Raw genomic sequence first — 12,976 nt, 5'->3', positions numbered from 1 at the left:
ACCTGTAATACATACTGACTAAAATTTGCTTTTGAGACACCTCAGAACTTTAGTTCCGAAAAGCCTATTCCGTTTATACGCCATTGTTCTCTTCTTATTCGGTGGCTCTACAGTTCAACAGTTTTTGATCGATCCCGATCTCTTCAGCACCCTTGATTTACAACTAATGTCGTGTATCTATCTATACAGGGTGGTCCATTGATCGTGACCGGGCCAAATATCTCACGAAATAAGCGTCAAACGAAAAAACTACAAAGAACGAAACTTGTCTAGCTTGAAGGGGGGAAACCAGATGGCGCTATGGTTGGCCCGCTAGATGGAGCTGCCATAGGTCAAACGTGCGTTTTTTAAAATAGGAAATCCCATTTTTATTACATATTCGTGTAGTACGTAAAGAAATATGAATGTTTTAGTTTGACTACTTTTTTAGCTTTGTGATACATGGCGCTTTAATAGTCACAAACGTATAAGTACGTGCTATAACGTAACATTCCGCCAGTGCGTACGGTATTTGCTTCGTGATACATTACCTGTGTTAAAATGGACCGTTTACCAATGGAGGAAAGGTCGATATCGTGTTGATGTATGGCTGTTGTGATCAAAATCCCCAACAGGCGAGTGCTGTGTATGCTTCTCGGTATCCTGGACGACATCATGCAAGTGTCCGGACCGTTCGCCGGATAGTTAAGTTATTTAAGGAAACAGGAAGTGTTCAGCCACATGTGAAACGTCATCCACGACCTGCAACAAATGATGATGCCCAAGTAGGTGTTTTAGCTGCTGTCGCGGCTAATCCGCACATCAGTAGCAGACAAATTGCTGATTGCTGTGTACTATGGGCTTGTTGTTTACGAGTTCAGTTCGCTGTTTTAGTTTGACCGTTGCAGAAGGAGTGTTTGTAAGGACATGTTCGCATCAATTAGGAGCTCCTTCGGCCTTTACCAACGACAAGTGACGTATTTTGTGCCTCGTCGGAGCTGGGTGTGACATGGACAGAAACAACGAGTAAACACCTGTATTCGCTTTGCACCACAAACACATTGCTGTACGACCCAGTTGGACGGTAAGCAACTATCAACAACATTCATGCTGCTGTCAAACAAGTTAGGCAGCAGCGTCCCAGCTAGATGGGCGTTTTTGACGCAGTAAATCTAACAACAGCTTCAGTGAGATCGAAGCAGAATGGACATTCACCTTCGTCTCGAGGCATACTTACACCATTGTTACTTGTCCTCAGCGCGTCACCGACACCATTCACAGATGGAAGAGGCTGGCTATATACTTAGGTCTACTGAATTTGGTCATTACAGTCTCTGCGGGATACTTATTTAGGGTAGGGCAGTATTTTCTTAGAAAACAGTGGGTTTTCCAAGTGTTAATAGCAGTATATTACGTGCTGTACTCGTAACCCAACGAAGGCATATGCCGAACCTCATGGATGTAAAAGATTCGATTTTTCTGTACAGGCAGCTACTAACAATGATGAAAATCTGTCAATAATAGTGACGACAAATCCGAGAGCGTACAAGATTAAAGTGCATACAGGGGAGCGACACTAAGTTACAGAATTCTTTTTCCATTTAAGTCTAATATCCATTTGTCTAAGCTGCCGAGAAACATTTATTTGCAGCGCAGTTATGTGATACTATTACAACACAAAGCAAGTGCATTTCCTGTATAATAACATAAGAGGGACTGCTACAACCAAAGAGGATAGCCATTTTCTAGCACCAGCGTAAGAAAACCACAAAAAAAACAAGAAACCAACCATCTTTATCTGTCATATTTAACACAGAGTGGAAATACTTGTGTTCCTAATGTGCAGAACAGGATATTTGTCATGAACACACATAGAAAGGTCAGGTGATCTGAGTTCGATATAAGGTTGCTCCTAAGTTTTCTTCTTTTCCACTTTGACGTAAATAATTTTAGTCGGCGGCCACATTAGCGACCATTATTCACCATTGCTGTCACTAATAAACAGATATGTAAGAAAAGGAAAAATATGTGCAATATTGACGCTTCGGTCTTAGCACAGAATGCAAACAGCAGCGTTATGCGAATGTCACGTGACCATTCCTATTTGCTAGGCTATATGAGCCCAGTGCTCTATGTTCAGTCCTTCTCTATGGCAGTTAGCAGATTGCGTAGTCGAATAGCCGGCCGGAGTGGCCGTGCGGTTCTAGGCGCTACAGTCTGGAACCGCGTGACCGCTACGGTCGCAGGTTCGAATCCTGCCTCGGGCATGGATGCATGTGATGTCCTTAGGTTAGTTACGTTTAAGTAGCTCTAAGTTCTAGGGGACTGATGACCACAGCAGTAAGTCCCATAGTGCTCAGAGCCATTTGTAGTCGAATAATTGGCAGGATTTCCAAGAACATACTTGGAGATGTGATCTGTTTGACTGATACTCCTATTCTGTATGTGCATGTGTATCTGAGTCACTGTATGACGTGCACGGATATTATTCTGCGCCTCAATGTACCATTTGTCAGACTTCCTGTTCATCGTTAGCGCAAGATGCCCCTGTGGAAGAAATGTTCTAAATTTTTATAGAACATTTTGTTTTGTTACATTCAAAGTACTAACAATAGACCCGGTTGCACAGTTGGGAAAAATTGTCTATTGTCCAAAGTGCAACGATTCTGTATAACAAAAATATGTCCCAGAAGCTGTCGCTAGTTCGATTAAAATATCCTTGTGTTTTCGATTTTCCACTGCTGCTCAGCTCGAATGTGTAGCGATTTTCAAGTGTATCGTATGTAGCCTCAAAGGGACACATTGGTGTTTCAGTAAAACTTTTCTAGTCATGCGTTGTTAACATTCAGTGGATTGGCCGGTATTAAAAATTAACATCGTGTCACCACTAAATTCTTGAAAACTTATGATGTAACATACCACTTGCAAGTAAAAGAGCGCAGGGAAATAGAACTAGTTAGTCCAGTATGCGCTTATACTTGCAAGTGGTATGTTACGTCACAGCTGTTGAGGAAACGCATTGTGACATCTCGTTAAAGTCCGACCAACCGACAATGTGCGACTAGAAGAACGTTTTGTTTGTGACCCAAATACGTTCGCTTGACGTGTTACGCGACACAACTAGCAATGTCTATTAATAAGTACGGGTCTGCAGTCATTGTCACTAGTCAATATAACTGTTCGTATCGGTCGCTATTTGTATTTTTATTTATTTAAAATTGTACACCTTAAGGAGTTTCGGCCACTGCTGACATCAGAGTCACATTTAACATATCGATTAGTATATATAATCTCAGCTCACATGCACACGTATACCACAGATATTTTTAAATGTGACTGTGATGACGGCTGTGGCCGAAAAGCGTTAAAATGTATGATTTCTAATCAATAAAAATATAAATAGCGATCAAGACGTACAGTTATATTGACTCCTGAAAATCGCTAAACAGTCGAAATTTAGCAGTAATGGAAAATCCAAATAAAAGGACATTTGGATCCAACTAACAAGTCACTGTGGGAGTTTGTTGTCATTCAAAAAATTTGTTTTGGCTATGGGCTCCAAAGGATCTAAAACATATTATTGTTTGTTGAAATTAGTCACCCGTTAGTTTCGTTAATTCCGAGAGAGATGGCGCAGTGGTTAGCACGTTGGATCCCGAATTCGTAAAGAAGACTATTCAAACTCCGTCGGGCCGTACACATTTAGGTTTTCCGTGACTTCCCCAATTCGCTTAAAGCAAATGCCGGAATGGTTCCTTCGAAAGGGAACGGCGGATTTCCTTCCCCAGCCGTCACTAATACGGGCTTGCGCTCCGTCGCTAATCAAGTCGTTATCGACGGGAAGTTATACTCTGAAGCCGGCCAGAGTGGCCGTGCGGTTCTAGGCGCTACAGTATGGACCCGAGAGACCGCTACGGTCGCAGGTTCGAATCCTGCCTCGGGCGTGGATGTGTGTGATGTCCTTAGGTTAGTTAGGTTTAATTAGTTTTAAGTTCTAGGCGACTGATGACTTCAGAAGTTAAGTCGCATAGTGCTCAGAGCCATTTGAACCATTTTTTTTTCAACTCCGATTTTCCTTTCAGTTTCGTAAATAATTAATGTTAATCCTATTTACGGAAAGAACACCTTATAGAAAGCGAGTCCCACAAAAACTAGTTTAGTAACGGAGGATTTCTGAGCTGTGAAGAACCACAGATAAGTGGTATCTAATGAGGAAAGCGAACAATCATATTAACAGGGGCTGGATACATCAGGTGTCCATGCGAACGCTCGGAAGCAGGCAGTATTGTCTCCGACAACAGGCAGGACGCGATAAAATTGGGGAGGGCGCTAGGACACGGAGGGGTGTTGACTCGGAGGGCGCACGCGCGAGCGGCTGCCGGTGGAGGGGAGGGGCAACAGGTGCGGCGAGCGCTGATTGGCCGGCGTGCTCGCTGCAGCCGTGCCCTGCGGTCGCGCGCAGTTCTAGGTGGCGACCGCGTAAACAAAGTCGCTCCCTTCGGCACGTGTCAACCCCACTGCACTCGTTTCCTGCGCGTTGTGCCGGGCCAAACACCTCGCGCTGCCGGCGGATCGGCCTCGCATTGCGACCGTGTTCAAAACGAAAGTAAAACTTTCGGAGACGTACAGTGCCACGAATTGCCTTCGTCAAAAACGGAATTATTAACGACCCAGCACCATAAGCTCAAATATCGCGATAACAATTGTAGAGACTTACCGTACAGCGTTACCGTTTCGTTTTACTGGTGCGCTTGACCCGAATAATTCGCGAACAGCAGCGTATTGCCTACGGGGGTTGCAAATTATATACCTGCGATTTCGGTACACGTTAGCAGAAGGACGCTCTTTGTTATGCTTCCAAATTTTCTGCCGGCTTTTCCAGTTTCGGAAGCAAAGATCTTCTCAGCAGATGACTCTGACCTAATGTGAAATGCTGATGTCTTGGAGCTAATCCCGAACTGAGGATACGTCGTTTCACGGTGCGTGCTGGAGGTGCAGACTGATCGACACATGTGGACCGGCCGGCCTTCGGTGGAGAGTGGAATGCGAGTGGTGCAGTCGGCACGTGTCGCACAGATCGCCAACGCTGCTCGCCTCGTGGAGGACCAAAACTGCTGATAGCAGCCTGCGCAAACGAAACGATACCCAGTTGTTACGTACGTCGCATGATTGTCTAAATCGCTGTGATCAGTGACACTACTGCCTTCGTCGTTCATCGAGAAAAACAGCGAATTCGTTACTCCAGCGGTCGTACTCTCAGCTTCGACGATCACCGAAACTCAGCATCCACAATTCGAGTCGTGATGTGTAAATAGATGACCAGAAAATGGTAAATTAGGGACACAGTGACAGCGTATCTCCCTGACCCCAGTCGTAACATTTCAAGAATTCACCTTCTGAGCTAGTGGACCCCTATATTACTTTCCCACGTTTCCATGGCATGCATCTGTGAACAAATTTGATATCTGGTGTAGGCCCTACTTGACCCAGTGCGTCTTCTTCGTTGTGGACTATTAATTCGATCGATTTGTGGTGTGTTTGGACTACCTCGTTAGCGAAATATTGAACACGGATACTGGTGATGCAAAACGGCTTGCTCTGTTTTTGGAGCAGTGGATTCATGAGACCGTTTCAGACTGACGACTGGAGATATCGTCAAAGGTAGACGGGGGCTTATTGTTCTCCCGGTGAAGAGTTTTTTCCGGAGGTGGTGTTGGGTGAGAGATAGCGGCAACTGGTGACGTGTTGTGAAGTGCGACCGGAACTGCGCTGGAAGCTAGGTGCGGGCCGGCAGTGATGGGTACGGACAGGGGGCGGACAGGTGCGACGAGACCCGGGGGCGGCGTGGGCGCAGTCCCGGGGGCGGCGGTGGAGGCGGAGGCGGCGGGCGGGCCCGGAGGCGGCCTAGGCCCCTGGCGCTGAGCGGCGCCGCCCCAACAACACCACAGCCACCGCCCCATGGCCGGCGCGTACGCCGGAGGCGGCGGCGCGGGCGACATGCCGGCGTTCCCGCGCCTGCTGCAGCCGCACCACCATCACCAGCATCATCACCACCAGCATCAACAACAACAACAGCATCAGCACCAGCAGCAGCAACAGCATCACCAACTGTACGGCCGCGCACACAAGCCCCAGCACCAGCACCAGATGTCCCCGCAGCCCGTCTACTACGACCTGTCCGTCGTATCCGAGTGAGTACCTCCGGCGCGTCCCTGACTTATGTCTCCACGCAGGCTGCGCAACGCTCCTGTAAATTTAGACATGCAGGTGGCGTTGCAATAGAGTACAGTGAAGCTGACTCTTATCTGGCCTCCAATATAGTGTTGCCAACATCTACAACACCTCAGTACGGGACTCCAATGATAACTTCAAACTTTTTGCCGATCAGTTGTTATTTTATAAACCCTTTATTTACTGTACTTTTAAAACATACAACTGAATTTTCTCATTATGAGAGTATTGACGGGCAATTTGTTTTAATTGTTAAAGCCCATTCAAAAGCCAAGGTCGTACAAAATATTTTTTTTAAATTTAAGACAACCGGTTTCAACACTCTTTGCTGTCATCTTCAGGTCTGAAACATCTTTTTGCCGGGAAACATGTTCAATTTACGCTGAACCACATGCATAAGATGTCAAGTGGATAAAACGCAGCACATTATAAACGTTTGTCATCACGTATTAGACGTGGCCTTTCGTACAAGATTCTTGGTGTTTTTAAAAAATTTAGCGATGACAAACATTTATAATGTGCTGAGTTGTACCCACTTCACATCTTGTGCATGAGGTCTAGCGTAAAACGACCATATTTTGCTACAAAAAGGTGTTTAAAATCTGAAGATGACAGCGAAGACTGTTGAAACCGGCTGTCTTGAATGAAAAATATTTTGTGCGACCTTGGCTTTTGAATGGTTTTAAAACATATAAAATCAGGGTTCAAAGTTTTTACTTTCATACTTCAACAGTTATTAATTAAGAGCAAATTACTTTATTTAAAAAATGATACATAGTTATTAAAATGCATAAAATGTCCAGAGACTCCCGACAGAATTATACACGCGAAGTACGTTAAGGGGCTGAGTAATCCCAAAAGAATTATCCAACTACGATTATTGCTTCTGGTAATACAAAAACAGTTTTTTCATTAGCACATAAAAATACTACTCTCTGCACACTGTGAAGGGGGTCTAGATTCCACCTATGCAGATGAGCAAAGTTCGCACCTGTCTCTTGAATTGACGGATGCTGGCCGGTAAGATGGTGTATTCTGAAAACGTACCTCGTTTGCTTCTGGTAACACAAAAACAGTTTTTTCATTAACACATAAAAATACTACTCTCTGCACACTGTGAAGGGGGTCTAGATTCCACCTCTGTAGATGAGCAAAGTTCACATCTGCCTCTTGAATTGACGGATGTTGGCCGGTAAGATGGTGTATTCAGAAAACGTACCTCGTTTGGAACCGTAAAGGCTGAGTTTCTTCTCTGTGGAGTTGAAAGAGGAGAATTTTGATAATTTTTGGGCCATCATTTCCTTTTTTTGGACAGTTGCTTCCCAAATGAGAGTAGACCAAATGTATTTCTCACCATTTGAAATCAGTCAATAAAAGTGTCCCGTTTAGGACACAGTATGAAATATAGGGATACATGAGCGTCATTTCCACCATTGCATTAAAAGTCTGTACCATTACTTTTTTTCACTTTCTGTATATCCCATAAGAAGACCTCACCATGTCGGTCTTTATCAACACCTCCCGTGTGTTCATTACAATCTTGTATAAATGTCAGTACCTTTCTCCAATCTTCGTTCCACCTTCCTGGGTTCTAGATATACTGCATACTTCATTTCCGTGAGAATTTGAAAGAAAGTGAACTGCACGATTGTCAAACCATATTCTGCGAAGTACTACCACATACATGAGGAGATACAGTTTGAACATTTTCTTCATTGTGTGCCTCTTCCTCATTACCGCTTAGTTCAGGTTCTGTGAAGGTTTTGTGAAGTACTAGCACACGCCTGAAGAGATTTTGCGTTACTGTTCCGCAGAGTACTATGCATCATTTCATCTTCACTATCATCACTCATTCAGATGGTGTATCAACATCACCTGGCCAATTTGCTGGATGAGTACGAATTTCTTCGTCTGTAGTCATAGCCTGAAAGGAAAAAAAATCTCATGGAGTTCATTAGTGTTTTGCAAGTCACGCATTATTTCTATTGTTTTTTTGTGAAATGAAATTCCATAGTGTCGTCAGCAAGGATGTATTTTATTACCAAAAAGTCCTGAAATACAGAAAAAGTTATAAACATTAAAGGAAAAAAATCAGAAGTCAATGTAACCTCAACATGTGAAATCACTGCCCTGGACCTGACGGCACTGCGTAAGTCCCAATCATATTTTACGTTATAATTGAAGTATTACGAGAGTACTTTATTGATATTTTATCCAGATTAACATTAGTATGTACAGTGTAGAGGTAACTACATGGAAATTATCACTCACCGTAGTTCACATATAAATCTTACTTTTATTTACGTAACCGCGCAGCGTTGTTTCACACACCAAGTAGCCGTTTGCAGTACAGCTGTTCACCTTGCAGGCTAGCCAATACGTTCTTCTTTCTCACCCTGTTTTACACAGTGTCTTTCCATGAAGAATGTTCTGCAGCAGTTTACGACTGTTTCCTTTTCTCTCTCCGTGCCCGAGATATTTTAGTTTACTGCATTTTATTGTGTATGGAACTTCTTAATCTTTCTCCATTCTGAGAAGAATTTCGTTATTAGTAATGTTATCTGCCCTTGACACTCTTGGCATTCTCCTGTACAGCCACACCTCAAATGCCTCAAGTCGTTTTTACCCGCCGTATCAGTCGACGTCCAGGTGTCAGTTCCGTAGAAGAGGATGGCAATCGTGTAGCAACGTAGAAATCTTAATTTTGTTTCCATTGGGAGGTGATGGCTCCGAAACACAAGACGAAGCTCTGGCTTTCTCAACATGGACTTTAATTCATTGCCAGTTATTCGACTAGATGTTGATATTAGTTCCCAGATGTGTGTACTTGTTTACTTGTTCAATAAGTTTACCATTAATGTTTTGATGAAAAAGATGGAAGAAAGGAATATTAACGTTTAACGTCCCATCGACATCGAGGTCTTTAGAGACGGAGCAGGAACTTGAATTGTTTTAAGGATGGGGAAGGAAAAATGTCGCGATCTTTCAAAGGAACCATCTCGGCAGTTGCTTGGAGCGTTTTAGGGAAATCACGGAAAACCTAAATCTGGATGGCCGGACACGGAGTTGAACCGTCGTCCTTCCGAATGCGCGTCCAATGTGCTAACCGCCGCGTACATTACTCGGCAACGTTTAGATGACGGATGAGTGTGTCTCTGTCGCTGATGACCGTTAATTTTCTTTTAATTCTGTTGATTTCTAGGTCATAACGCTCACTACTTTTGTTGATTTGGGATTCAAGTTTTTACAGACTATTGAAGTTATCAGCAAAGATTACAATATAATAAGCCTAGCGGATACTGTTCAACTTCTTTCCATTCAAGATGGTATCTTCTTCGACGTTTTCAAGGATTTCTTTGAAGATATATGCGACAAATGCAACCCTGTAAATACTACAGAGCTTCTTTAAACACTCGCAAAATGTCAGTAAACAATAACATATACCTTTCCATTTATTACTGCGATTTAATAGATTATTATAGTTGTTTCTCGCATCCTAGTGTGCAAAGTCTTCTATCATTCCAATCTTCCACCTGCAGCTTCCTCTCTGACATAGCTCTCCTGACATCTTTTCCCACGTTATTTTCTGACGTTTTTTCCTGGTTATTTTATTAGCTGGAATCCATTCCCTCATCCTCTTAGGTCATCTGCCCCAAACGAAACACCATACATGCTCGTGCCATCTCAATCATTTCCGCTACAGTTGAGCCCAGGTTCATTCTCTTAAATATGTGTAAACCTACATCGACACCTCCAAAATCCCTTCTCCACTGACAATAAGTTCCTCGCAGTTCTTTTACTTATTTACCATGTTTCTGCTCCATACGTTGCTATATTCTACATAAATGTTTTAAATGTTCTAATCGTCGTTTCTGATCTAATATGTGTGCTCCATAAAATTCCACTTAATTTTTAGGTTGCTTGTCTACCTTGGCCAATGGGATTCTTAATTTCGCTTTTACTAGATCCATTTTTGTTAATAATGGCTCCAAATTATTTATGGGAGTCCATAGGCCTCATTTATAGGAGTCCATAGGCCTCATTACCCCAAAATCTAACGGCAGGTCTTGACTCACACTTCCAGTAACTAAATACATCCGTTATCCCTAAATTAATGGTTTAATTTCCGATAGTGTCTGTACAAATTTCTATCCCTGTAGTGCACATCATCTTCATACTCTGCAAAAATGACAATCACCAGCAAAATGCAAAGTACAGAGCTTGTCATCATTTATAGACACACCCATACTATGCATGAAGGTTTCCATAAGCTCAAAGCAGAATTATGGTTTATTTCAGTAATTTTCAGATAAATTCTATCATGAGGCTAATATCTGATAAAATTGTATTTATTTATTTATTTCACTTTAGTCAACAGTTTCTTGTCACTCTTGAAGATTAAATATAAAATTATGACAATTGTAACTATGAAGTAACAACTTACGTACTTCGAATGGAACGAATTGTTACTGGCGCGTGCTAGCCATGCATATTTCATTTCTCATCTTTCTAGGTAAACACATAGCCGTTTTATTTGCTTAGGAGGTGCGTTAGACATTATTACTTAGATTTTAATCGTATGTACGACAGACATAATGTCGAATGTCGACTGTTCACGACTGACGTCTACTGTCTACACGCAATTGCCATTGGTTCGGAGATACAGTTAGTAAAAGCTCGTTTAAATAAAGCGTGGTTCATTGTTCCTGCAGCTTCTCAAACTTCTAAGTTTACTTTAGGTAGTTTCATGAATCATTTGCACGATGTATCATAATGATGTGAAACGAGTGATTTTACATTCACATCGCAGTATAATTCGTTTTAGCCCCATAGGGCTCACCTCACCTCTTTTCTTATCAGGCCACTTATTTTTGAGCATCCCACTACATCTCAAACGCTTCGGTGTTTTGTTTTCCCACTTTTGCCACAGTCTGTGTTTCACTTCCGTACAGTGCTGTGCTCCAGATGTATACTCTCAGAATATATTTTTTTCTCATATTAAGGCCCAGTAGGCCTGCTTAGCCATAACACGCCAAGTTAGAAGCACACCCGTTACTGGGATGGACATCATGCTGGGCATGCCCTCATTACACCTTTGGGTTACAAAGGAGGCCGCGGCAGTGGCATACAGTTTAAAAACTGTAAATAACTGGATACCTTTAGGATATTCAGCATCTCACACCAATGTAGCCAGTGTAGTAAATACAAGAATGATCGGGGAAGTGCTGGCTGACCATAAAATAGATTCCAGCTGCTTCAATAAATCTTTCAGTGTAACAGTTGGACGCAGGGGACAGTAGCAGAACGAAGGAAGACACCGTTCAGGAGACATAGTCTGGTTCACTGACGGTCTGAAAACAAACGAAAGCGCTGGGTTACAGCGTTGGCCAGAGAACGACGTCTTTCTAGGGAAGCTGGCCACGGTGTTCCAGGCGGAAATATCTACTATCCGGGTGTGTGTGGAGGAGAATTTGCAAAACCGCTACAAGGACCGTAGCAGCAACATTTATTCAGACAGTCAAGCAGCTCTGAAATCTGAGTCAGCCCCGCAACGAAATCAGAGGTCGTTGCAGAAGACAGCGTAACGACTCCATTTATGAGACCGGAACCTGTCCTCACCATCACTAAGACGACGGTAAAATCAAACCTACGTAGAATATTGGACTACGATGAAAAAAGAGGGCAAAGCTAATGATGACAAAGCCAACTTTCGAGAGAAGTTCCGCAAACCTGAACTTCAAGGGGAAGCAATTAAACTGCTGTTAGAACTCATCACTGGCCATGGGAACTTTTTAAACACCTACATACGATGTGTGTGTAGGTGTAGACTATGTGGTGAGAGGGATGGGAGGTTACCAGTCTTAATCGCTCAGTGCGAAGAATTAGAGGTCAAAAGATACAGAAAATTCTCATCATTAAGTCCTGAAGAAATCTTCCGTAACGAGGAACCTATAAAGGGTCGTCCTATTCCAGAAAGAGATTTTCACTCTGCAGCGGAGTGTGCGCTGATATGAAAGTTCCTGGCAGATTAAAACTGTGTGCCCGACCGAGACTCGAACTCGGGACCTTTGCCTTTCGCGGGCAAGTGCTCTACCAACTGAGCTACCGAAGCACGACTCACGCCCGGTACTCACAGCTTTACTTCTGCCAGTATCTCGTCTCCTACCTTCCAAACTACCGGGCATGAGTCGTGCTTCGGTAGCTCAGTTGGTAGAGCACTTGCCCGCGAAAGGCAAAGGTCCCGAGTTCGAGTCTCGGTCGGGCACACAGTTTTAATCTGCCAGGAACTTTCATATCAGCGCACACTCCGCTGCAGAGTGAAAATCTCATTCTGGAAACATCCCCCAGGCTGTGGCTAAGCCATGTCCCCGCTATATCCTTTCTTTCAGGAGTGCTAGTTCTGCAAGGTTCGCAGGAGAGCTTCTGTAAAGTTTGGAAGGTAGGAGACGAGATACTGGCAGAAGTAAAGCTGTGAGTAGCCGGCGTGAGTCGTGCTTCGGTAGCTCAGTTGGTAGAGCACTTGCCCGCGAAAGGCAAAGGTCCCGAGTTCGAGTCTCGGTCGGGCACACAGTTTTAATCTGCCAGGAAGTTTCGGTCGTCCTATTACTCTTTAGGGGTACTGGCTGGCCTTACTAGACACACAGGGAGCGAAACCCCACCGTGAACTCAGTTTCGGTGCTGTCAATAGTGGACTAAGAACACCGTTATTTTTATCTCCCTGCTCAAATCAAATCAGATCTATCAATCAAGGCCTAGTAGACTTTTT

The 12,976-nt window shown here is 43.5% G+C and overlaps 1 protein-coding gene across 2 annotated transcripts in view; it reads left to right on the top strand.

Moving 5' to 3' along the window:
* The window catches only part of LOC126187631 (protein cycle), a 948,550-nt gene that overhangs the window by 664,764 nt on the left and 270,810 nt on the right, over positions 1–12,976 (top strand). The window contains exon 1 of one of the 2 annotated variants that reach the window (XM_049928829.1): positions 5,929–6,170. The exons of the other annotated variant lie outside the window; for it this stretch is intronic. Within the exon in view, the coding sequence (XP_049784786.1) occupies positions 5,938–6,170 (233 nt within the window). The 5' untranslated portion in view covers positions 5,929–5,937. Of the gene's footprint in view, positions 1–5,928; positions 6,171–12,976 lie in introns of those variants that run through there. 2 annotated transcript variants of the gene reach the window in all.

This window comes from Schistocerca cancellata, chromosome 5, assembly GCF_023864275.1.
Source record: "Schistocerca cancellata isolate TAMUIC-IGC-003103 chromosome 5, iqSchCanc2.1, whole genome shotgun sequence".
NCBI classification, from domain to species: domain Eukaryota; kingdom Metazoa; phylum Arthropoda; class Insecta; order Orthoptera; family Acrididae; genus Schistocerca; species Schistocerca cancellata.
Note: the sequence above shows the minus strand (reverse complement) of the source record. Positions and strands in the feature narration are given on the sequence as shown.